The 24895-nt window shown below is 36.8% G+C and overlaps 1 protein-coding gene across 7 annotated transcripts in view; it reads right to left on the reverse strand.

Moving 5' to 3' along the window:
- DOP1A (DOP1 leucine zipper like protein A) overlaps positions 1-24895 on the reverse strand; it is a 53885-nt gene that overhangs the window by 24504 nt on the left and 4486 nt on the right. For 2 of the 7 annotated variants that reach the window (XM_086482480.1, XM_009961460.2), the window contains exons 4-17: positions 23653-23842; positions 22998-23096; positions 21791-21890; positions 20797-20879; positions 18537-18645; positions 16729-16849; positions 15888-16007; positions 12953-13067; positions 12471-12500; positions 11846-12079; positions 8057-8681; positions 4810-5084; positions 4004-4156; positions 64-164 (exon numbers count right to left, since the gene is read on the reverse strand). In XM_086482480.1, the coding sequence (XP_086338606.1) occupies positions 64-164; positions 4004-4156; positions 4810-5084; positions 8057-8681; positions 11846-12079; positions 12471-12500; positions 12953-13067; positions 15888-16007; positions 16729-16849; positions 18537-18645; positions 20797-20879; positions 21791-21890; positions 22998-23096; positions 23653-23842 (2355 nt within the window). Of the gene's footprint in view, positions 1-63; positions 165-4003; positions 4157-4809; positions 5085-8056; positions 8682-11845; positions 12080-12470; positions 12501-12952; positions 13068-15887; positions 16008-16728; positions 16850-18536; positions 18646-20796; positions 20907-21790; positions 21891-22997; positions 23097-23652; positions 23843-24895 lie in introns of all 7 variants that reach the window. The other 5 variants (XM_086482478.1, XM_009961461.2, XM_086482477.1 and 2 more) reach the window with 3 other exon arrangements.

Consider the following 24895-nt stretch of genomic DNA (forward strand, 5'->3'; position numbering starts at 1 on the left):
ATAAAGTAATTAAAGAATCTGAAGCATAATTATTTCAACCAAATCGTGCTTGCAATCACCAACCTGTCAAAGGTGCGGCCAAAGGAAGACGACTTGTTAATATGAAGGTCACGGGTGAGATGCCATAGCACTGCAAACTTTGCATGAGCTTCCATTCTTACTTTCTGTGGACCAAATTATAAGTTAGATCTATCACAATACAACAGCCTCTGATAAGAACTGGGAAAAAAAGAAATATGTATACAGCAGCTTAAAAGATATAATGAAATTATTAAAATTAACTTTTTTGACTATGTATTCAAGTTCTATTTTATAACATTAAAATCAGTAATTAGGCAACAACAGGTCTCTGCAAACAATTTAGTAGCATGAAAGGATCTTGGCTGCCTTAGTTTCAAAGTTCATCTTGAAAAAGTTTTAAATACTTAATGTGATAGCTTGAGCAATACTTGTTTTACTCTCACAAGTTGCACAGCTCTGTTTTCAGTGAGTTTATCTATACATATCAAGGGACTAGAAGAGATCATGAAGAGCGAGCAGGAAGAAACACTCAAGCTTTTCAATATGAAAACTCAAGCCTACAGAGGCAGAGAAAGAAGAGAAATTTTTAGAAAACGTGTCTGGAATGATGGGATTAAACACAGTATCCATGGAAATAAGGGAATGAAAGTAAATTGGCTAGAAAGAGACGTAAGAATTTTCTAGCTAGATATGATATAGATAGAATTCATCACTAACATGCCAAATTTAGCTCTGGAACTTAAGAGTTTTATTTGGATAAACAAGCCATGCTTACTGCCCAAACGACTTCTAATGACTAATAATAGTATGCAGAATATTTAATGGTGAAAACGGCATTAAAGTAACAATTTTTATGCCTTTATTTCTTTACCATGCCTGCTCAAGGGAAAGTTATTCCAGCAAGGCTGTAAACAATAGTAAATGCTATGCTAGGATATGAATACGTGGGTACATATATTAAAACCAGCTTTACTCAAGAGACAAGGAAGCTACTAAGCAGTTGTAAGGGTGAATAAACAAAGCACAGCAATCAGGACAGTTCTACTGAACAAAACACAAAAATTACTTTCAAATAAAATCAGGGCTTAAACTAAATTACTAGATGATAAGCAGAGACAAGAGAACCAGGATTTTCACTTGTTTATTCTTAAAATATATGCTTACAGGGAATGAACAGTAGGTATATTTGCCCCTAAGCAAAATGAGGCCAAACTAAAAACCGCTGATAGCACTGTGACAATCTGGCATACTTCTAGACTTAATTTACAACATACAGCTTAAGAAGCTTTGCAACAGCTAATACAATCAATATCTGCCACAATAACGAAAATTTTAAGTAAAAGCTACAAAAACTGAAAATTACAGAAAGGACACGTACAGATCACATCAGAAACAAAAAAACAGCCACAAGAGAAATGGCAGCATTCTGGAAAGTAAAGCAAGCATCACATGTATTTAGAAAAAATATGCTTCTCCCAGGAAAAAACACACCCACAACACTGCTGCAAAATATATACACTTACACAAAACAATTCACCAACACCTGCTGAATAAAGAGTGAAATTACTAATTCTCAAACACATACAGATGACTCCATGTAAGCCCTTGCAATCCATGCTGGGAAGATGCAAGAAATCACTGTTTTCACAGTAAGGTTGGCAGAAATGAATGAGTGCCACATCCACAGTCACAGCAGTTCATAGACCAGCCTAATAAGTGAAACTATAAATCATCGGTAGTTTTATCAATATGCCAAGCTGTGAGCTGCAGCGATTGACAGATGGGCTCACATTCACTTTTGTGGACCTGGTTACTCTCTGGTAGAAAGGCAAAAAAGGTAACTGCTTCTGAAGTCACACAACCATGAGTTGCCAGAGCACGTAAGCAAGTAATTCCCTACCATTCATTCTGTTGTGGCTGTGAAAACAGTTCATGCATCTAAAAACTAAACCACTAGAAACGCCTCAGCTCAAATGTCAAATTGACAGCCTCTATCTGAAACAAATTCCTAGAGGAGGAAAAAAAAAAAGTAAAAAAAGATAGTGTCATGACAAGTAGAACTCCTACTAAGAACTCTAAAAGCTAAGCATGTGCTTTATATATCGTGAAGCAGAGCATAACTTTTGATAAGAGGTAAAGTCTCCTACATAAGTCTGGTCCTGAATGCTGAAAAGCTCCCTTTGTCTAGCATGAGACTATAGAGGCTTATTACAGACTTAAAGGAAACACCATTTGTCAACAATCTGAATATCTGCCAGCTTCAAAAGATTTTGAAAATACTACTTCATTTGCATTAGCTAAACTGATAGCAAAACAGAAGTAATCAATAGGATAGCCAAGATCACTTCTAAAAAAAGCCAGCAGTGAGATAAGAGACCTTTGAGCAGCAATAAAGAATGGGATAAATCCACCAACTTGGGTCATAAGCAAACATTATAACCTGTGGTAGAAGAACAGGAGACAGGACAAGTGACAAAGTCTTAACAAGAAACCAAACAGCTTTATCAGAGGCAAAGAAGTGGCTCTGATCACTCGAGAGATTCTGCTCAACAAATAGTCCATGGCTTTTGACATGAGACAGAGATGGAACGTAAAGGCCCTCACAAAAAGTGTAGTAGCCTCAGCAGCATACTGCAAAGAAATAAATACACAGACAACTCACAACCCAACTGCATGTCAGTCTGAGCAGAGTAGGGAAGCACTTTTCCCACAAAGACACAGATACACAGAAAACGGGCAATTACTGTTACAGCAGTTTATTAGTTGCCCTCTGGAACTGGCAAACATGGCAGAAACAGTCAGAATTCAAATATTTTAAGGACAACTAGACAAGAGAGGGGGCACATGAGATTGAAGAGGCTTCTATACAATGCTTCTCCATCCAAAGTATCTAGTTATTGCCAGTCCTTCACTGCCCAATAAGGAAAAAGAATCTCACAGAAACACTTCAGCTGGAAATAATTAACTGAGACAAGTGTCAGAAGATGGAGCTCAGAAATATAAAGCACAGCTCTTGGGACCTAGAAATAAAATAAAACCTTATAAATTGCAAGCTGGTCTTTTGTCTTATATTTATATCACCTCTTATAAAAAGAGCCAGAATCAGATAATATATAAAAATAGTCAGAAAGGAAAAAAAAACAACCCAATTCACAGTTGCTTAAAAAAGAAAGGGAATTAAGGCTGAAGCAGCAAACGAATGGTATCAAATGCAACAGAATCATAGGGATGTGTCTCGCAGAATTGAAAACAGATATCAAACTATAAAAAGAAGGTGGTGACACAAACAGAAAGGCAGCTGAGAGAGAGAAAAGAGAAAGCAAAAGGATAGAAAGATAAAGAGGACTACACATGACTGTCTTAGAAAGAAGCAATCTAACCCCACTATCACATCAAGAAAAGCAACAGAGACACGGTGACAACAATAACCTGGCTGTTGCTCCTTCTGCAAGTTCTGTGGAGGACGAGAAGCAGAAAGCCTAGATGCCATATCAGGAGAAATTATTAGACAAGATATAAGAATCAGATGAAATAGGAGGGAGCACACCAGAGGACTGAACTACAGTTGGTTAGAACACAGCAAAAAAAGTGTGCTTAAATTTGATGGGGCTGTACAGGGAAAGACAAGTGGTTACAACAACTGGAATGGAATCTAGAAAAATCTATATTCAATTACTACCATTACAAACACTTTTCATAGATTTGCGAAACAGCAAGATGTCATGAAAACGGAGCTCGACTACTAGGTTGAAGTTTCTTGTGAGTGGGAATATAGGAAAGAGGGTGGCAGCGTCAGAGGGAGGACAAACCTGATGTTCTGCATGCCAGTAGGAGATAAGAGTATTTTTGATGTTTGAAACAATCAACGTAAGGCAATTTTTTTTCAATATTGAAGTTATTTCAGCCCTCCTCTGAGGCACCAAGACCTTCTTCTAAAGTTATATACTTAACTCTTCTTTTAGTAAATACATGAACGACTTGCCTTGTCTCTGTGAGTCAGCTGCTGACTAATAACATCTTCACAAATGCTAGAAGATGGAACGAGGTTGTGCAGCTGGTAGAAGAGCTCCACACTCTTCTGATGATGCTGAGGAGTTCCATCACCCAACTGGTCCCAAAGAGTTAAAGCTATATGCTTTGTACATGAAAATAAAAGTTACAAGTGAATGGGTATCATGCCTTGTTTTGCTCTAGACTACGTTGAGCTCTACGCAATGATAGGAGACATTACATCTGGTGACACCATATGACCAATCTATAAAACTGTTCTTTTTTGTTCATATGAACCTAAGGAACTGTTTGAAACAGTGCAGTGAGTTGCTACATTAAAAATTCCTGTTAGGAGCGAGAACTCACAGGAATCTCCAGAAATAAATTTTCATTGAAATTAGCTACACAATATACCTTGCTGCTGATTACCTTTTCTAAATGATTTCTTACCTGAATTACACAAATGCAGAGATGGTGGTTTACCAGAATCCTACATTATGCACATCTCAGTTTCATACCTTTGCTAATTAATGATGCTACTCAATCAGGTTTTAGTAGTATTTTAAAAATATTCATTCAAACAAGGATTTTTCACCCAAGCAGTAAGACAATCACAGTGGGAAAACTTACTATGTATTTTCATTTGGAGCCTAACACAGGTTACGATTGTTATCAAAATACTCAGCAAGAAAATTTCGTTCACCATACCAAGAATAGTAAGTAGTCAAGACTGTCAGTCCTCCCCTGCCAGGAAAAGTAGTCTAGAGAAAAATACAGCAATGACACAGGGCATTGTACCTTGAAGAAATCTGTCTTTTCAGCCATATATCTCAGATTGCCTTGAGTAAGAGGAGGTCTGATGACCACAGCCACTCTTCCCTGGTTAGGGCTAAGGGGCTGAGCAGTTTCCACACTGTTCAGATTTTCTCCAGTAACGAGAGCAACAGATTGAGTCAATCCAACCAAGTCCATCACAAGGGAAATAGCAACACACTGAACACTGAAATCACTTGCTTGCTTGCAAGCATTCATTAAAGTCTGTAGCCACTGTGGAGGCTGTACTTGTTCATAGTCTGAAATAAAAATCACAGATGACACATTCATTTAACAATTTTAAATACAACGAATTTTTCCTCTTATATCCCATAACTATATGCATAATTGTACTTTCTCTTTCATATTTCAACCTGCCCATCGTATGGGTTTAGGAAAACATAGGCTGGAGAAAGATACTTCTTGATATATCTCTATCTTTAAAATAATCTAATTAAGAATGCAAACCTGTATCACTTCAAACACGTAGTAACCAAAAATACGAAAATTTTAACAAGGAAGAGAAAAATAAATTTTATGGAAATGCATCCACATGATTTCATGCTTTAGACAAAACTGGACTTTTAGTAGTGTGCACATCCTTTCATTGACTTTCCTCCTTCAGGAAATTCTTGACCAGCAATCAAGTCTTAACATCATAGTTTGTAGTCTGGAGTAATTCTGTAGTGTGTGTGTATATATACATATATACACACCCCCCCCCAATATCATATATTTTATATGTTACATAGATATTATAATGCACATACATACAGAATTATTTACATGTGTTATTTATATATAGATATATATAAACTAAGTTTACAGTGACAAAACCCAGAGATTTTCCTGGCAACACTTTAAAAGTAAAGAGTGTCTGAAAATTGATGTTTTGGGTGGCAGAAGCTTGACCCTATTAGATCATACTCTGCTTTCACTGTAGGCAGTTATCTTCCCCTCAGTTAATACCATACACTGCCCTGATAATGCAAGTGCCTTTCTCTGAAGTCCACAATCAACTTTCCAAATGAATAATGCATCCTTTTATTTTAGAGGTACCAAAGTAATTTTTCTTCAAATGTCAAAAGGACTCTATTGATCATGTTCCTGAAATAGGCAAATGCTTCTAGAATCAGACACAAGTGAAGTGTTATTTAATAAGAACAAATACAGCATCTATTTAGAATTAAGAGGACTACTCCACTTTTAATTTATAGCCACAATAATTAACTTTGTAATGTAAATTGGAGCCTAAATATACCTAACAATTCCACATAATGTTCTAGAGTTTACAGATTTAAACATTATTTTGATCGTAACTCAGTTCCCTTTTCAATTTCTTCAATTAAAAATAGCGTGCATTTATCTGAGAAATTAAGCACACAGCAAAATTTATGCACAATTATGTTCTATCAAGATCAGATTAATTTGGCTCCTTCAAATAAACAGACTGATGTCTCTCACCGTTGATTAAAGGCAACTGGGTCACATCACTAACACAACCCAACAAAAATATGTTCCAAAGTTAGAAACCCTTCAATAAAAACAGCCTCTTCTCAGTAGAAAAATGTATCAATAGATGAAGCAAAGGTTGGTGTGCGAACTATGGCAACTACCTTCTCCCATTCTCCGTTCTCTGTTCCACCGGCATTCTCTGTGACAGGAAGCAGGACTCCCGGGACAGCTAGGCAGCCCCGTTCCCATCACTATTCGCGTCCGCCCTGCCATTCTGAAACAAAATCCTTCCCGGTGATTTCACCCACCTACAATTTATGCTTAATTCCCCAAAGTCACATTGTTTAATAGACTGCAAATGCAACATCAGAAATGGGAAGGTTCAGATGATGAATAAGCAATGCAAATCCAAGACATTTAACAAAGTGAGAAAGATTCCTAGAATCACTGCCTTCACACAGGCACATACTACTCAAGCTCTACAGGCTTTCTGCTTTAGAGTACAAGGCAGCAATAATCAAAAGTGCTATATATATATATATATAGTGTCTGGAAAAAAAATAAATAAATGAAAATCCACATTTTCCCAGGTCATGCTATAGAAGCACAAATAACCTTCGCTGCATCTTTTACAAAAGGTAGCACCCCTTTAGGATTGCAATATCCTTAATAAACAGCTGTAACCAAGTTGCCTTCAACTGACATAAATATTTAGTATGTCTGGACCTCACAAAGTCAAAGATATGTTCTACACCTGGCTGTACAATGAAGACATACACAACACATTTTAAAGACAACAGAAACAGAAGAAGTCGTCACGTTAAATTAACATGCTTTTTTCCAAAAGTCAAAAAAACTATTCATCTCCAAGCAGCGCCCACCGCTTAGTCATTAATAGATTTTGAAAGTTGTGTATAAGAACAAAAAGCTGCAACCGTCAAGTTTCCTAGAAAAAAATGAAATCACAGATGACTGTGACAGTAGTCAAAATTATTGTAACTATTTCTTGCATGCTCCAAGCATATCCATCATGATATCATTTTAAGGCAGCAACTCTCCAGCTACAAAGACCAGAGGTAAAACCAAAATCAGAACCTTAAATTGAAGACTTAAACTGTAAACAGGATTGTCTAAAATGTCACATTTTACAGTAATCCAGAACTGACAACATTTTAACCATATTTCTGTATCTGCGTGTGTTCAGATACGTGAATAAACCAGAAATAAAATAGAAAACAAAACAGAAATTTCTATTTTGTTTTCTAATGCAACTAGCTAGAAGAATTGTTTGCACAAACTGTTCCTTTAACAGGAGCAAAGCAAAATTAATTAATTTCTTATCTGGTATGATTTTTATTGGATAGAAGCCTGTAATTTCCATGTATTGCACAAAGTGATCAATGTGCACATCAATCCAAAATTGCTAAACTGAAGCTAAAAACACTTCATTTCAGCTGTGGCTACTACAAAGTATGACAAAAAAATTCATGAATCAACACAGTAAAGAGTAACATCTGAAAACCCAGATTCTACTCTCAGGGTTCAGTTTGCATAATTTATATTGTCATCCCAATATTAATTAGTGTCAAAAGCCATGCCAGCAATATTCTTAAAATCTGTGAGAAAATATTTCAGCTTCCAAAAAGCAAACCAATTGATACAGAAGGAAAGTTACATTTCTGAGAGAAACAGCAAACAGCAACATGCACAAAGCATGAATATAATTAATCTAAAAAAATAAAATTAAAAGCAAAGAACAAAGAAGAGTGCAGCTTACCAACTTCAGGCTTCCCAGGATGTAATTCCGAGGTACGGTTTCCTTCAGCAATGTAAACGGGAAAGCTTGAACATTCAAGATACAGCTGACAAGCAGCAATAAAGGCAGGAAGGTATTCTTTCGGTGGTTTTTTCTTATTTGTTTTCTTCACCTTAGTATCAACTTGTGATTCTCTGTCCCATTTTGTGGTCTGTCCTTGCTCTCTAGTGGGGTCTACTGGAAGCTCTACCCCTAAGGACTGAGACAAGGAATTATTCTGAATGACATACAGGTTGATAAATCTGGTTAAAAACTGTTGGACATACTCCAAACAGCACTGCATTGCAGTCTTTTGGATCGTTTTCCCACTTCGAGTTGCTGTCCCCTGTGTCATTATGGAAGGGGGCTGTACAATGGTTTCCTCAGATCCCACAGTTGATGCTGTCTCAGTCTCTGAGGATGTGCTACCAATAATAGGAATGCCAGGCACACCGTGACCTTCATTCAGCGCTCTATCAATGTCATCGGTTGTATCTGCCTGGTATTGTACAAACTCAGTGAATCCACTTTCTGATGATCGACTGCTTGGAGGATTTTCACCATCTTCAAACACATCATTAGAATTTTCAAGTGAAACTGATGGCACCTGAGTAAGATAAGAGTTTAATGATTGTTCAGAATGGGTTATTGAAATCCTAGTGAGAAAATATTTATTTGCTTCTCCATTTGAAAGCAACGATTTTATTCCACAGTTTTAAATCTATTCATATAAATACCTTTTATGCAAAATTATGTTTGGTGTTTCAGTAAGCTGGCTAGACCATTCTAACTATATATAAAAAAAGCGCACTGTTTATCAGGTAAAATACTTTAAATATTATTGCTTTTAACATTTTCTTCATATCATAATCATGTCTATTTTTTACGAAAGAATGCTGAAATGCACAGGCACAGATACCGTTAATTTGTACCACATCATAAACCAAAATATTGATACATCAAAGTTAACCCGTCACTTCCAGCAAGAAGCAGGACATTGAACTATGTTGCTTACGGTCACTCGAGCTAGCAAGATTTTTTTAATACTTTAGATTTTAGCATGTGCTATAAAAGGACAAGATGTTTGTCTGTCAATCAGAAACTGCTGCAGTCATAAAGGAGCAAAAAAATGCCTGCAGGCAAAGGAGACAAAAAAAGAACAGGAAGACTTGAGAAAGTGGGGAAAAAGTATACACTTCTCTGATCACGCTTTTGAAATACCCGCTGTACAAATAATCACATTAGAAATGAAATTATTTTAACCTTACAACTGTCTAGATATACTACTGATAAAAAACCCACAACTATTAAAGTTTTGTCTCATTAGGAAGGCAGGATCAGTGTGATTTAACATTACAACCATAAGTTGTCAAAACACCTTAAAAAAAGTGAGCAGTGGAGCTGTAAATGAAGAATAAACTCTTTCATAACCTAAAAACCATTTTTCCCACTTCCAGATTTATACTTATAAAGCCAGCTCAATTTTTCAGTAAAATTTATGCTCTCTGACTTAAGAAATTGTCTATTAAATGCGGATGGAATCTTAATTCATAGATGTATATATGGTATAACTTTAACTAGCATCTTTTTTTATATATACCAATCCTGAGATTCAGAAGTTGGGGACTTCTTTCAAATACAAAGTTATAATTATAAAAGATGAAATAAACTTTCATTTTCCAACTACTAACCATTTGTATCTAGAAAGAAAAAAAAAAAACATCTCCTAGAAACAAGAAAGAAGGGTTGCTCCAGCAACAACAGTTCTTCATGACTCATTGCGTACTTTAATTCCTCATTAGTTCAGAATATGCACAAATCTGATGAATTATTTCTACTTGAAAAGAACCCATAGAGGCTTTCTGGGCTGCTCTACCCCCCTATAGTCTTGTTGGTAACTGGTAGCACTGTCTCTGCTTCCTAGTGAGAATGTGAGGTGAACAGGGAAGCAGCTTAAACAGAAATGCATGTATCAGTGGCACTAAATGCAGGTAAAGAACATGCCCACACACTTCCCATCTAGCTATTGTACCGGTGATGGCAGAAGTTGCTAGCGATTTAACAGGCCCGGAAGTTGTCTGGCTGTCTGACATCCTAATCACTAGCCATCTTAAATACAGAGTTTGAGCATAATCTAAAAATCTTAGTAAACTTTTCACAAATAAATAAAAACAGAGACATCATTATATATGGTGAATTACATCTTGCTCTACCAGAGACAGAGTTAAGAATAAAAATTTGTTTGAGATAGCTTTTGTTTTCTCCTGTGTTAATATGCACTAAAAAGCTTGGAAAGACACAAACGGTGTCCCTGTCTTATAAAACACAATGTAAAAGAGATCAGAAACATGTTAATTAATTTCACTCTATCTTTTAACAGAAGCCATGGCCACATATGACTTGGTTGTAACTGAAAGAAAAAGGCCCTTGAAGGTTCAAAGGGCAACATTGTTCAATCAAAGCAGGTTTTAAAAAAAAAAATTTAAAAAAAAAGGCAAAAGAACAAAACCAGGCAAGTATCAGCTGGCTAGAAAGAATAAGGATAGGATCTTCCATAAAGGATGTTAGAGTCCTAATGGAAAGGTGAACATGAGCCAGCAGTGGACCCTTCTGGTGAAGAAGGCCAACCACATACAGGATTGTATTAGCAAAAGCATAGCCAGCAAGTCAAGAGAAGTGATTACTCTGCTCAGCAGTTCTAAGACCACATCTGGAATACTGTGTCCAAGTTTGCACTCATTAGCACAAAACAAACATTGATGTACTGAGTAAGCCCAGTGGAGGGCCACCACAGGAGCACCTGACATAGGAGGAAAGCTCACAGAGTTGGATTTGCTCAGTCTTAAGAAAAAGAATGCTAAGAGTGGTGGAGGGGGAGAAGATGTCTACTGCTGTTTGTGATTTCTCATTAGGTTGTTGAAAAGATGGAGGTACCCTCAGAAATCCACAGTGAAAGAACAAGAGACAACGAACACAAGCTGCAACATTGGAAATTCTGATTAAATAACACTGCAAACAAGCTGTACAGAGAAGTTGTGGAACCTTCACCCTTGGGAGATATTCAAAACTAAGCTGGATATGATCCTGAGTGACCTGACCTGCCTTTAAAGTAGAATCTAACGTTGAAATCAGCCCTGCTTTGAGCAGTGACCTACAACTGTCACTTCCAACCCAAATTATTCTGTGATGTTCCTCTAGTTTCTTCAGCTGGAGAACAAGGACTTCAGCGCATGTCACTTAACATACCTTACAGAGCCATGATTACGTAGACTGAACTAGACAATGCTAAAAGAGGAAGAGCTGCTGGCTGGTTTGTTTCTCCTGTTTCTTTATTAAATGATTCTCAGAACTTAACAGTGACAGTAAAACAACTGACGGGTATTAATCTGATGCACATAAACTGGGTGAGAGGAGAATTTACATATGTCTGATATGGAGAACTCTTTTGGGTCCAGTTGCTGTACATGATCAGACTCTTGAAGTGCATCACAACTTCAAACCTTGACTAGTTCATTCTTAGGCCCTGATTCTAAAGTTATTTATACATGCGTAATACTAAACCTAGATAAAAACCCTTAAGAATCAAGACCTTTTACTACAATGAAGCGCACAATTATAATTTCTTTTGATGATCCAAGTTTCATACGTATTGATTAGATTTAGTTCAATATACAAAGCCTTGTAGTTGGTTCAGCACAGACTTAAAAAGTCCACTTTTTCTTTTCACATAAAAAGTATTTTTCCAAGATGCCGCAAAACATAATCAGTTACCTTTTTATTTTCCCATTCTTTGATGGAGCTGCTGTGCCCACTAGGAAGCTGCAGGATACCATCTGTACCAGCAGATAGCAACGGAGGTTGAACCTTACTAAGGATCTTCGAACAGAGTCTGAGAGAATCAGTAAGCTCGGACAAGTGCAAAGTATGAAGATGGCTCGTCAACGCAGAAATCATCCTGAGCAACAGCTGAGGCAAGTGTTCTGTCTGTATTTCAATGTAAGTCTCCTAACAAAGTAACAGTAAAACTCATTAACACCAAATTCCACCCTGAAAGTTATCTTCTATAACAGTGATACCTATCATTCGTGTGCTAAACATACGGAACGTGGAAAAAGGAAGATTACTATCTTAACATTCAAGAATAAGAAATACATGCTTTACTTAAAAAAAAATTACAAAATTAACTTTACAGTTGGGTAACCAACAAATAGAAATATATTTAGCTCTTTTTCAGAATTTTGCATCTTGTTCCTTACACAACAAACACATTACAAAACGTAACAATAAGACTAAAGAATGCTACTACTATTATTTTAGTAACCTTAATACAAATGTTTAAGAATGAAAGATAAACAAGTTATTAAGAACTAAAGGGAAAATAGGCTGATTGCCATACCTGACACAGCACTCTCATACTTCTAGTAGGCTTTGAAATGAGAAAGCAAAGAATTGAGGAAAGACAGGTACAGAAAAAAACAGTTCCAACAGTCTTTGCTACATTAAGCAATGCCAACAGAAAAAGAAGATACATGTTGTCATGACATTTCAAAGAGCCTTAAAAGAAAGCTGCAGACCTAAACTAGGATATCAAACTGTGAAAGACTATACTTGTAATGAATACAATGTAGTTTTAGAGAAAAGAAATTGAGGACAGACAAAAGTTTTCAGGTATAAGCATCATAAAAACAACTTTGGTTATGTTATATCCAACCAGTCCATCAAGAATCATACAGTGAACCCAAAATTTCTTCTAAAGTTGTCCACCAATTCATGGCAATTATATTTTCAGGAAAAACAACTAATAAAGCAGATACAGTATTTCTGTAGACTATAAATATACAGAATCCCAGTATTAGCAATGATTAAAGCAATTCTTACCAAAGAAACTATATCCAACAAAAAATCCACTAACAAGCAGAAATTGGTCAGGGGTAACTCAGATTGCTCACTACCACCTCCAGGCCCAGTCTGAAGTCTGGCATGTAATGTCCTCCTGCAAAATTCAAATAGAGTTTCACGACATTTTTCCCCTCCCCCTTACATTAACCATGTTTCGGTAACAATGTAAAGCTGTATGCATCAGGGATAATCCCTGTGACAGTAAAATAAAAGATTGCTTATTTGTTTAAGCAGCTCATTTGGCCCCATTGCATGCTTTAAGAAAAAGCAGCAACCAGCCTTCCACTGTAAACCAGTCTTCATTCATAAGGAAATTCAGGCTGCAGAAAATTGTGTTTGGCTCCACCATATGCAGCAGTATTCACTAGTATGAGCACGGGCACCAATAATAGAATTAAGGGATAGCGTTACTGGAAGCACGATAATTTTGAAGAGATTTAAATTCAAGGCATTAAGTACTTGAGATAAAAGACAACCAAAAGTGAAACAAAAGGCCTACGAAGCTTTAAAGCTATGCAAGAGGAAAACAAACCAAGCTCTTCTAAATGTCCACTTCAACTTCAGCTGACCTCACTGTTTTGCTATTGAGAAGGACTCATAATCTTATGAGTTTTATTACTGAGTGAAGTAAGATGGAACACAAATACCCTGCGAAATCAGGTTGCAGCCTGACAATATAAGCAAAGGATATGAAACAGAAATAATATTTTATTTCTCCAACTAATTTATTCTGCTGGGGGTAGTGGTGAGGGCAGTGCCGCATTTTCAGCAACAGTTATGCTAATCCTTTCCCTCTGTTTTGGAAGGGATCATAAACATATATGCCAGGGCTGAAAGAAGGATTTATTTGAAATAATAGAAGCATTACAGAAACCAAGTCTGAAACAGTGACAGTAGCTATTTATTAAACAATTTTTAAAAGATTTTTAAAATCGTATTTAAATTGCATTCTGACAGTAACCTACATTTGAAAAGCAGCACTCCACTTAACCCACACCTCCATCAGGTTACTGTATCTCTCTAACAGCAGATAATTCTCTTCTTAAAACTAGCAGCCTGTTTTACACAAAGGGACCATTTCACTGAACTGTAAGTCATAACAAATTCTTTTCCACATTCTGTGTTCCTACCCAAAAAGCTACCATTTCATAAATTACTCACAGATTTGTTCAACTGTAATACCTCATAAAGGATGACTTGAATTCAACACACTGAGCCCCTTTATCAAAAATAGCTTTGAGAGAAGGCTCAACAGCAGTGAGCAATACTTAAGATTGGAGAAAACGGTAGATACAAGAAGTCCTATTTTTAATTTTTAGTGGAGGAATATCATAAGAAAAAGCCTAAGACAAATTCAGAGGAATATCTAAATCACTTTGAAAGTAATAACTGTGATTTAGCAATCAGACTAGATGATATAAAGATAACTTACAAATTCACGGTTTAAAATCAGCTAGTTATGTTTTCACTTAATGGTGTATCTTTTTAAACAGGAAGACAGTAACTTACATAACACAGCAGCTTAGGTAGAAAAAAAGCCAAAAACCATTCTCCAGATACCATTTATTTATCAATAAGGCAACCTGCTATCCAGGCTTACATTAGCATCTACTTACATGTAGAGAAATTCTCACCTGCTTGTTACTTGGTTGTAGACTGCTTTCTTTACTTTAGCAATTCAGTCCAATACACACAAATTAAGTCACAGACATGTTGGAAGGGATTTCATCTAGTCCAACCTCTCATGCTGAGCAGGACTTCTTACAATGCTAGATAAATTCATCCACAGTTTTGCCTAGCAGAGTCGTGGAAATCTCTCAAGGAAGCTCCACAGCCTTCCTGGTAACCTATTCCACTGCCGCACTATGTTCCCAGCAAAGCTTTTCCCAAAGTCCAACTTCAACCCCTGAGCCAACACTCCTTGCTGCTATCCCTTGGTTTTACCGTCAGCCATTACCAAAAGTACGGCTGTATCAACTTCATAAACGCCCTTCAGGAAGTCATAGGCTGCTGTTTAAGTCCCGTCTTTGCCAGGCTAAACCAAGCTCAACTACCTCTACCTCCCATGACTCTGATCATCTTAGCAGTCCTCTACCAGAGCTTCTTCAGTTTCTCAACACTCCTTCTCAAGCAGGGTGCCCGAAGCTGGACATGACATTCCACATGTGACCTCAGAAATAGTAAGTGAAAGGAAAAATAACTTCCTTTCAACTGCTGACCATGCTCCCCCTAATGTATCTCAAGACACAGCTTGCTTTACTTATAGCAGTACACTGGTGGCTCACAGGTAACTTAGTGTTCAGATATCTTAATACATTATTAAACTATTCCATAAACAATGAAAAAAAGTTTCTACAAATTTCATTTGAAATCCCTACATCATCTATCCCTCCCCACAGCAACAACTCCTGTTCTCCTGTAGTCCCTTGGTCCTCCTCCCTCACACTAATATTTTCAGTTCTCCCTTATTTACTGGGTACCCTCCCATAGCTCTCCTTGACACATACAGGACTCTCATACTTTTTCTTCCCTAGAAGAGCAGGGCAAAAGATAACACAGTGCACAAGTCACTCTTAGTAAATGTGATGGAGTTGCTAGACACCCAATGAGTAATCCTGTACTGGACAGACTGAACAAAACAAACTGGCTTTCAGATCAGTCTGGAGTCTTCCCTTCAGCAGAGGTGCCAATTCTGTCTCCTGATTTTACCCAGACATTGAGTTTGTGAGAACACATTGCTGAGACTACCAATCACATCTGATTGAAACTGGCCAAAAAGATAGAAGTTAAAGTGATGGGGAAGAAAAAGACTTACAAACTGAATGATCATATTAGACTAACTTCTTTGAAGGAAAAAAGCTTACAGAAGTCAGCTTCAACTTTACACATACAGAGATTAAGTATTATGACTTACCTACAACATTCTTCAAACCAACGAGCAATGTAATCCCACATATAATAAGGCTCAAAGGAATTAAAAAGAAGATTGGCAGTTTTAATCAATTCTGCTGTTTTCTTGTTCTCCCTCAGTTTGCTGAAAGAAATTAAAATGAACATTTTGTATTTTTACACTTCATTTCTGAGTTATGTAATTACAGATCACTGTGAGTTTACTCACTGCCAGTTAACATTGACAAATTATCCTCCCCTCATTCCTACAGTGGTTGTTGCTCTAGGGCTCAGTATACTGGCAGGCTTCTCATATCAAAAACTGTCTTTTCACAGTTGCCAGTTTTCTGCTCTATCCTTTCTTTAGTATTTGTCTTCCAACCACATTTTTAATAGATCTGTTTTCCTTTGATCCTTCCTACAGTTGTTTCTCCTCTCCAGCTTTGCAATTCCCTCTTCTTTTCACCTTTTAAGATATTTAACTCAAATCTTGAAACTCTTTTTATTCCCCTCTCTGTCTTGTAGCATTCTTCATTTTCACTTAACAAGAAAGTCCACTTTTTTTTTTTAAGAACAAAGATGTAAAGAATACCACAACTAAACTATACCATTGATATACTGACTTCCAGCTGTATCAAGCAAGCATTTTTGTCATGGATGAAGAACAAAATGTATGCTTAATAATAATAATAATGCCATAGCCCTTCAGACCTCTGCATTGAACAAAGAAGTTGCAACTAGTATCAGTGGATCCTGTATCACAAAGAAACCAGGTCACAGTCCCACAGGCTTCACATCATGGTGTCGGCAGCAAAAAGATATGTTACTTAACACAAAATACATTATACTCATTGTTCATTATTCACCTGCTTAGCTGTGTGTGATCTTTGTTGAAAGAAGGTTCTGCCTGAAGTTCCAGTTCTGCTTTGCACTGTGTATATAATGTTCGAAACACTTCGATCAATACATCCTCTAGGATGGCAGGGCCTAGGGAGAAATATCAGCAATCACAGTCTTACGCAGTATAGCACCGCTAACAGTCCGCGTCTGAAAACTATCCAAATCATTAGCTAGCTTTGGTCACTGAAACTGTAAAATTCCTTTTGTCCAATTTCATAAACTACCTCAATTTGAGAAGTTTTTTTGCATTCCAGAAACACACAGGCAACTGTAATGCCTGGGAGTATACAAAGCACAAGAGGAATTTTTTCCCATACAATGTGTGTTCCATGACGGCTGGATACAAACACACCTAGTTCAAAAGCTATGCAGTCACATCAGTATAGCCCATGTTCAAGGCAACACACCTTCTCTGAGGGATTATCAGTCCAGCTCAGTAACAGGCAAATGTGACTGCACGGACTTCTGATCAAAGGTAGCTTTCAACCAGTTTCAAATACCTACCCATAACCTAGCTCATGCTGTTATCATATGGAAAATATACTCAAATATTTAAATACAAATATGAGGTAAAATATTTTGAGCATTCTCCTTCTTTTTCATTTGAGACAGGTTTTCTTTAACTGCAGAGATAGTCTGCAGGATACTTTTCAAAACAGCGCCTCCTCAGATTTGAGCTAAATCTCAAGTTGGAGGAAAAAAATCCCAGGTTATCTTGAAAGGAGTTCACAAAGTGATCCTGCGTGAAACATCCTTTGCTTTTTCATGCTTTCTCCTAGCCTCACTGAGCTGCCTTCAGTGAGAGTACACTCACCGAGTTAAGCAGAAATTAGAAATTCCATTAGCTTCTTCCATCTCAGTTTGCTGAAAGAATCCTCACAGCTCTGCTTACTTCAAGAAATCTTAACATACACATTGCCTCTGAAAATTTAAACTGACCTCAGAAACCACAAACTGCCAGGAAGATGACAAATCCTTATTAGATATTTTGTTCTTTGTGGTCTATCTTAAACATTTCCTTTCAAGTTGTACTCTAATTTTTGTATTTTTATGCTGTTATTATTCTGCCCTCAAATCTTAAGATAGACTTCAAAAAACATTTTGATTTCTTTCAGTCATCTCCAAAACTGTTATTCCAAAGAAAAAAGCAAGATATCCAACACTTAATTGTCTTAAGTACTTTTACCCCATCTAGTTTTGTCCCATAGCCTTCTGCACTCACCTGCTAAAAAGTGCACTTAAACACTTTAAACAGGGCAAAGGAAAATAAAAAATGAAACAAACCTAAAAAAACCCCGAACAAACTACCCACAAAATAATAATTAAAAAAAAACACCCAAAAAAAACCCCTTGCTTCCTTTGGATAAATTATTCTGAAAAAAAAAAATTGTTTTCTTGTTAATAAAGAAAGAGCAGATTATTCCCAAAAGCAACAGCTGAGATTTAAAATAGTGAAAGTCACTGATTAAAGAAACAGAAAAGATCCAATATGCATTTCTTCCAACATGCAGACAGTTCTATGATTTTAACTTAGTATCTCCTGTGTCGAAAGTAGAAGAAATTGCATTTGCTAAAAGGTAAATCTAATGAATATATTGAATTATTAGCTTGGAAAATCTAAGAAATCTAGCTAACCTGCCAGTACTAAGAATACAGCTTTTTTCAATTTGACCAACAAGAAAGAAAAATTCTCAAAGTCATGTAAATAAAAGTTAAAGACTAGAAGTAATATGAATTACTATGAAGAAGTAATATGAAGTAATATGAAAATTACCTAGTTCAGGCTTATCCAGCAAACTGATGAGAATTCGAAAAGGCTTTAAGTCTTGCATTAAGGTGCTTTCTTCTCCATGCCCATTAACCTGTAATATTCCAATCATTGCCTACAAAGAGCAAAAGCATATCAGGAAAACAAAAACAAAACCAGAAAACATTTTTTGAAAGAAAGATGCAATAAAAGCTGCATACAAAGGGAAAATTCTCAGTAGTGAAGACCACTGTTTCATCTCACTGCAGCTCATTCTCTCCACGCATAAGCATTCTCTCAACTTTTCCCAAGACAGTATTTCTGTGGAACAGAACTTGATAACTTGTATATACTTGAAGTCAAAAAAATACTGACTCAAAATTTCTTAAGAATAAAAGAGAAGACACGAAAAGCAGTGAAGAAACTGTTGTAGAAGGTCAGGCATGTAGATATTATGGGGTTAACAAATAACAATATGTCCATCTAGGATATAGCCATCTATGTGACAGAAAACTTTCTTGACTAAGTTGACTAGATAGCAATGACAACTTCAAAACAAATGGGAAAACTGAGTTTCTATACTGAAGCAGTTTAGGGAACGAGCTGCAGAATTAAAAAAAGCCCAACAAAACTGCCACAGATTTTGCATCTTTTTCTCTCTGTGGGTGGCTTCGCTGTCTGAGGCAAAACTAGTTTGTTTTTACAGCTTCTAAAAAAGGAGGGCAAAGAAGAGAGATGGGAAAGAAGAGCGGCAGGAAAACAGGTTCGACCTTGCTATCCGCTATAAACCAAGTATTATCAGCCACTATCCTGAAAGAAAAGTCTTCTGTACTTGAATAAGCCTTTAGAAGGTCAGAATGTTCAGTACATTATATCAATGAATAAGATGGGGGCGGACTAGATAAAAGAACACAAAGAGACTGCTAGGGAAGAAGGCAGAAAGAAGCAATGCTTCTGAAGTCTTTCAAAAGACAGCAAATGGTTTTAGAAGGCATATGCAATCTGTATTATGTAGAGCAAGCCACTGATTTTAATGTCCATAAAAAATTTTAAAGCATATAAACGAATTATCTCTGTTATAAAGATGGCCACTCTCCATTGCTTCTGTAGCAGCAGTCCTTGCTACCAAAAAAAATAAAATTAAATTTAAAAAAAATAAAATAAAATGGATTGTATCAACTCTACACTGTTAAGTCTTTTCAGACAGAGAAGCTTTAATGACATCAACGAGGTTAGAAAGATGGACAGATTTAAAAGGAAGATCACAACCTATTAATAAATGCCTAAATGTTAAAAGCTCACCACATTTTGTATAGAAGGTACATGCAAAACTGTATCTCATTCAGGCCTCTCCTGTACATTTGGGTTAATTTCTGAATCATCTGCCACGGGAGGCAGAAGGGAGACAAGAGAAGTGTGAGAAAGTGCCAACGAAGTCCTTCCTGCACTAGAATTCTGAGGTCTCTTCCTGATCAGCAGAACAGCAGATCTCATTACCTTCAGATAAAGCTGAAAGTGCTAGCTCTGTGCTGGGTATCAGCTTCAAGTTGTGATGAGCCAAATACTCTTGTGTCAGCTACTGATACTGGAATCCCCACTCTCATTTCCATATATGGCACTGCAATTCTGACTGAGTATCAGAAAAATCCTGACCTTATCAATTCGCCTCAATGATGAAACGTCTTCCTGATTTCAAGATCAGACTCACAGCACCTTGAAGGACATCTATAAATTTTAATTACTCCAAGAGAAGGAGCACAGTTCTTGATGCCACGTGATCTCATCTCATTTAGCAGAGCTTTAAGGGTCAAACAGTTTGACTGCCAATGAACAGCAGAAAAGACACTCCCCTTCCCTCGAGGTGAGGAAGCCCCTTCTTACTCAGACCTTCTGAGTACTATCCGACCAAATTTTTCCAGTTCCCAAGACACAGAGGAGTTTCTGTAGCTACAAAAGTAGAAGAGAATTCTCCAATTCCATTTTATGAAAGAACAGGCTCCAGAGTGCTGGGCTCATAATCAAATACCTTCCATGTATGCCACATTCATTGTGGAAGAGGAGAGAGGGAAATCTAGTATTTGTCCTGTTCGTACTGTTAATCTAAAACACATTATCCCATTTCTTCATTTTTCCACTGAGAAGGTTTTAGAAGAATAGGACACAACACCACAAAAAGACAGAAATTACATGGTCACATTGAAATGTCAAGTCAAAAGATAAAGATGCAGCAACTTTGATCAGCATTCCTTTATGAAGATATATGCACAATAAAACATCGTATAGCTACCTGGACTAACATCTCCTTAGAGAAGGTGTTGAAATAATAAGTGGCATGCTCCTCGGGGTTGCTGTGCCTTGTACTTCTGGGTCCTATAAGGGCACCATTGTTATCAAAACCTTCAAGCAAACAAAAGACAAGACAAATAAGTATTTGTCTCAGAGTATGTTGCCAATTTCTTTAAATCAACACACTAGCACTGATAACTTACCAAAGTGAAGTCCAAGTAATGTTGGCAAGAGAAAGATGATTTTATAGAGTTTAATACAGGAAACTAAGTGATACTTCCATGCAAGCAGTTTGCACACAAACGACAAACTTTAGTTTTATGCAACAGTATTATCCAAATCACTTCTTGTACAAAAGAAACAAATGTTCACAAACACTGCACGAACCACATAGTCCTAAGGTTTCTTCCAAAATTTGGTAGAAGAAAAAGTGTGCATCCTACCATCGATCAATTTTCACCTCAGAAAGGCACTGAAATAATGTTCTAGTTGCACGGAGAACAGAAATGATTGGTGATTTGTTAATTGAACCATGCAAATAGCTAATGAAGTTTAAAGTTTGCATACTCAAGCCCCCATCAATGCAATACCAACATTTTTGCACATTCTTTTTATTTCCATCCCTTCTATGCTGTTGTGTTCCAACTTCCATTTACACTTTCTAATGCCTGTTCTGTTTTTTCCATTTTATGTTTTTAAGGAGACAAAAGCTGCCTTTCAATGTCTATTTACACCAGCCTAGTGCACCAGGCTCTACCCCTGAATGTGGCCCATAATTGCCACTATAGGAAAATGTACCAACAATTTACGTAACAAGAAAGAATGACATTCTTCATCTTTTATGTTCATGGAAAGACAGTGCCTTTCTTCCTTATGATAAAAATAAGTATTTCATTTTTACAAGAATCTTTCTCTGCAATATGGCAAAATACTGTTGATAAACATACAATCCTTCCTCCACTTTTAGTGAACAATGAAACAAAATACAAACCTACCTAGGAGCCACGCATAAAGCCTTCGGTTGAGTGACATATCCCTGCGCAGTACTACATGAAGGGCTGCTGACAGAATTCTGATCATGTCTGGACGCGTTGCCTGAAGAAGTTATAAATAAGAGTAAATTTAACTATGAAAAGTAACACTTGTTCTATGCTAGCAGCTTAATGTGCACCATGTTCTGACTTTTCTGAATTCCGAATAGTACAAGAAAACGTAATCTTGCTCTTAGGAAAGCAAAATATGATTACTTGGAACAGACACTTTGTAATAGTATGCACCCTTTATGAAGGGCAAAAATACTTGACTCCATTGACAGCTTATTTTTGTAACAGGACACTTCATTTTGCTTATTAGGCAAAAGCCTTGGAAGCAAATTCAACTAAAATCCAGTGGGGGAAAAAAAAAAATCACTGAAGAATTTTAAATACCCTTCCATCTCTTACTACTTTAAATGTTTGTGTAAATCTTAATATTAAAAGAAAATGTTGTATTAATAATTTCACCATTCTAGCATCTGAACAGAGACACTCCAAATATTCCTATAGTAACTGCTAAATGTGAAAGAACCACTTCCACAAGCAAGAACAAAGTTCTTTTTACAGGAAGTGCAGGTTTTCCATAATTTCTAACAAGGTGACAATCAACCTTCTGTAAGTTTCCCTCCAGGAGTAAAATAAAACAAGGACCATTTAAAGACAGAAAGTGACTAACAATAAATGCAGTCCAAAAAAAAAAAAAACTTACGTAGAAGTCTTACACCTGCTACTGCTAGGGGTAACTACTCACCCAAAACCAATAATCATTTTCAACTCTCTAGCATTCTGAATTAGTTATGGTAAGAGGATTAACTTTTGCTGCGTTTGAACACTGACAATTGGAAACTCGTACATGAACAGATAATTTTTTTTCTCATCAAGTTAGAGCAAATTAAAAGCTTCTGCATAGATAAAACATCATAATTTATATTGGGTTTGCATATATAGAAGTTAAAGTTAACTTCAGAGTTAACACTTCAAGTTAAAAAGCAGAAGGACAGAGATCACGACATGAGAATAGCCAAACCTATCAGAGAAACTCTTACATATGACTCTTGTTCAAGCATGGAGAAAGTCATTAACAAAGACCAACTAAATACTGCTGCTGACTTCAGCAGTGGAGTACATCTAGGAGTTTGCCAATTCATGTCTTATGTTAGTAACCTACCTGGCTCATGTGGAAAGGAAAACAAAAAAGGATAAGGTCCAACGTGCTCCTCTGTACTAAAACACTGGTATCTTGCACCGATGTGCTTACTGCTTCCACCTGAAGTAATAGCAGACCCCCCCAAAATAGTTATTTCCCGTATTATTTTAAGAAGGTAGATATATAAGAACAAATATAAGAACAGTTGTTTATAAATAGCGATATGTACAAAATGACGTTATTTTAAAGTTTTGAATTACAAAACAAGATAAAACAGGAAAATAAAAAGTTTCGGCACTGAGAAAACAGATTCCTGGAACTATACAAGTGTTAAGCTTCTGATTTTTTATATTACCAATTAATATCTTAAGTTTAAAAAGACAAAATAATACTCTATATATTTTAAAAAAATACAACAAAACTCAACCACTTTTAACTGAAGTGTGTCATGAATGGAAAGTTTTATACAAAACCTAACAGTTCTAAAACATTAACTCAGCTTCGCAACACTTTTAACATGCACAAAAACGTCAGCTTAACTGGAGCTATAATAAATAAACATGCAGTTTTAGCCCTTCAAAGGCTATGCTCAAACATAGAGATCTAAACCCCCAGGAAGTTTATTATTATGTAAGTAAATAACACCCATGTCTTCATTGTTCCAACAAAACATTACCATTAATTCAATGTCACTGCCAATTATGTAGAGTTGATCCTCCATTGAAAGCTTCCTGTTCAAATGGGAGAGGACATAGGTGATCCCAGGCAAGCGAACTGCAGGGCTTGTGAGGAGGCTACCCCATAGAGCACTGTAGAATGCCGACTGATCCACAGCCGAGGCAACCTTCTCCAGCAGTGTGTTTGTTCTGCAGTAAAATCAAGTCAGCTGAATTAGGGCGTGTATCACAGCCCTTGCCCCTGCCCCCAGTTTTAATAAACATAAAAATAAATCGTTAAAGGAAGGTCAAAATTTTCTTTTGAGAGGCCAAGAGAAGCCCAAATTATACATTGAACCTTACGATGCAGCCTGAACAGTGATTCAACTAGCAAGCCTGCGAGCGAACCTGGCTTGCAAAATGCTTCTGCCTGCCCACAGCTCCTCCTTATGTACTCCCTATGTTCAAAGAGCCAAATAACTCCCTCATCTGCTACTTAAAGCCAAGTGCTGCTACAGACAGAGAAGGTTCAGAGAGACAGCAGGAAAGCATAGCTACTGAAGAAAAGAATCAAGCAAATGGCTTTTGCCTTCTCATTCCTTGCACTGAGCACTTCTGACAATAACAGGGCATAAAAATATGACAATTCTTTGAGCATGAACAATCCCTTTCCCTGTCCTCATTTCTCCCCATTCACGTAGCAGCACCTCTACACCCTACGGCTGGCCCTGGGAGGCAAGCTGAGTAGCCCTTGCTCCCTGCTGTAGCAATGCCAACTACACTGCGTGTAGCCACCTACACAGAAATAGAAGACAACATTAAATTGCTCTTCACATACAAGTTTTGAAAACTGCAGCTTCTGAAGTTGGAAATATCAAGAATACGCGTGTGAACAATTCTAAGAACTCAAAGCCTTGGAGTGTAACTTCATCCTTTAATATGTTAAGATTTTACCCTAGCACCCCAGACACCACGGTCCAGATAACTCAACCAGGGCTTAGGCTTGCTTGATAAGATCTGTTACCTCCCAGGCCACTCTGCTAGGAATAGAGTAATAACCTATAAAGACAGGTGGATTATTGCTTCTCTTACATAGGTGGTTTAATGACAATTTAGATATTATAATGAGTAAATCTTAATGATGGAAGCTTTGTTTGTTATCTTAAATTCAGTTAAGGTATGTATTTTAGACTAGGAACAATATGCTAGTACTACCTTAGAGGAAACCCATGGAAAAGAAAGAAGCAGCATGTGTCTCTAACA

Source organism: Leptosomus discolor, chromosome 2 (genome assembly GCF_034619465.1).
Source record: "Leptosomus discolor isolate bLepDis1 chromosome 2, bLepDis1.hap2, whole genome shotgun sequence".
NCBI lineage: Eukaryota > Metazoa > Chordata > Aves > Leptosomiformes > Leptosomidae > Leptosomus > Leptosomus discolor.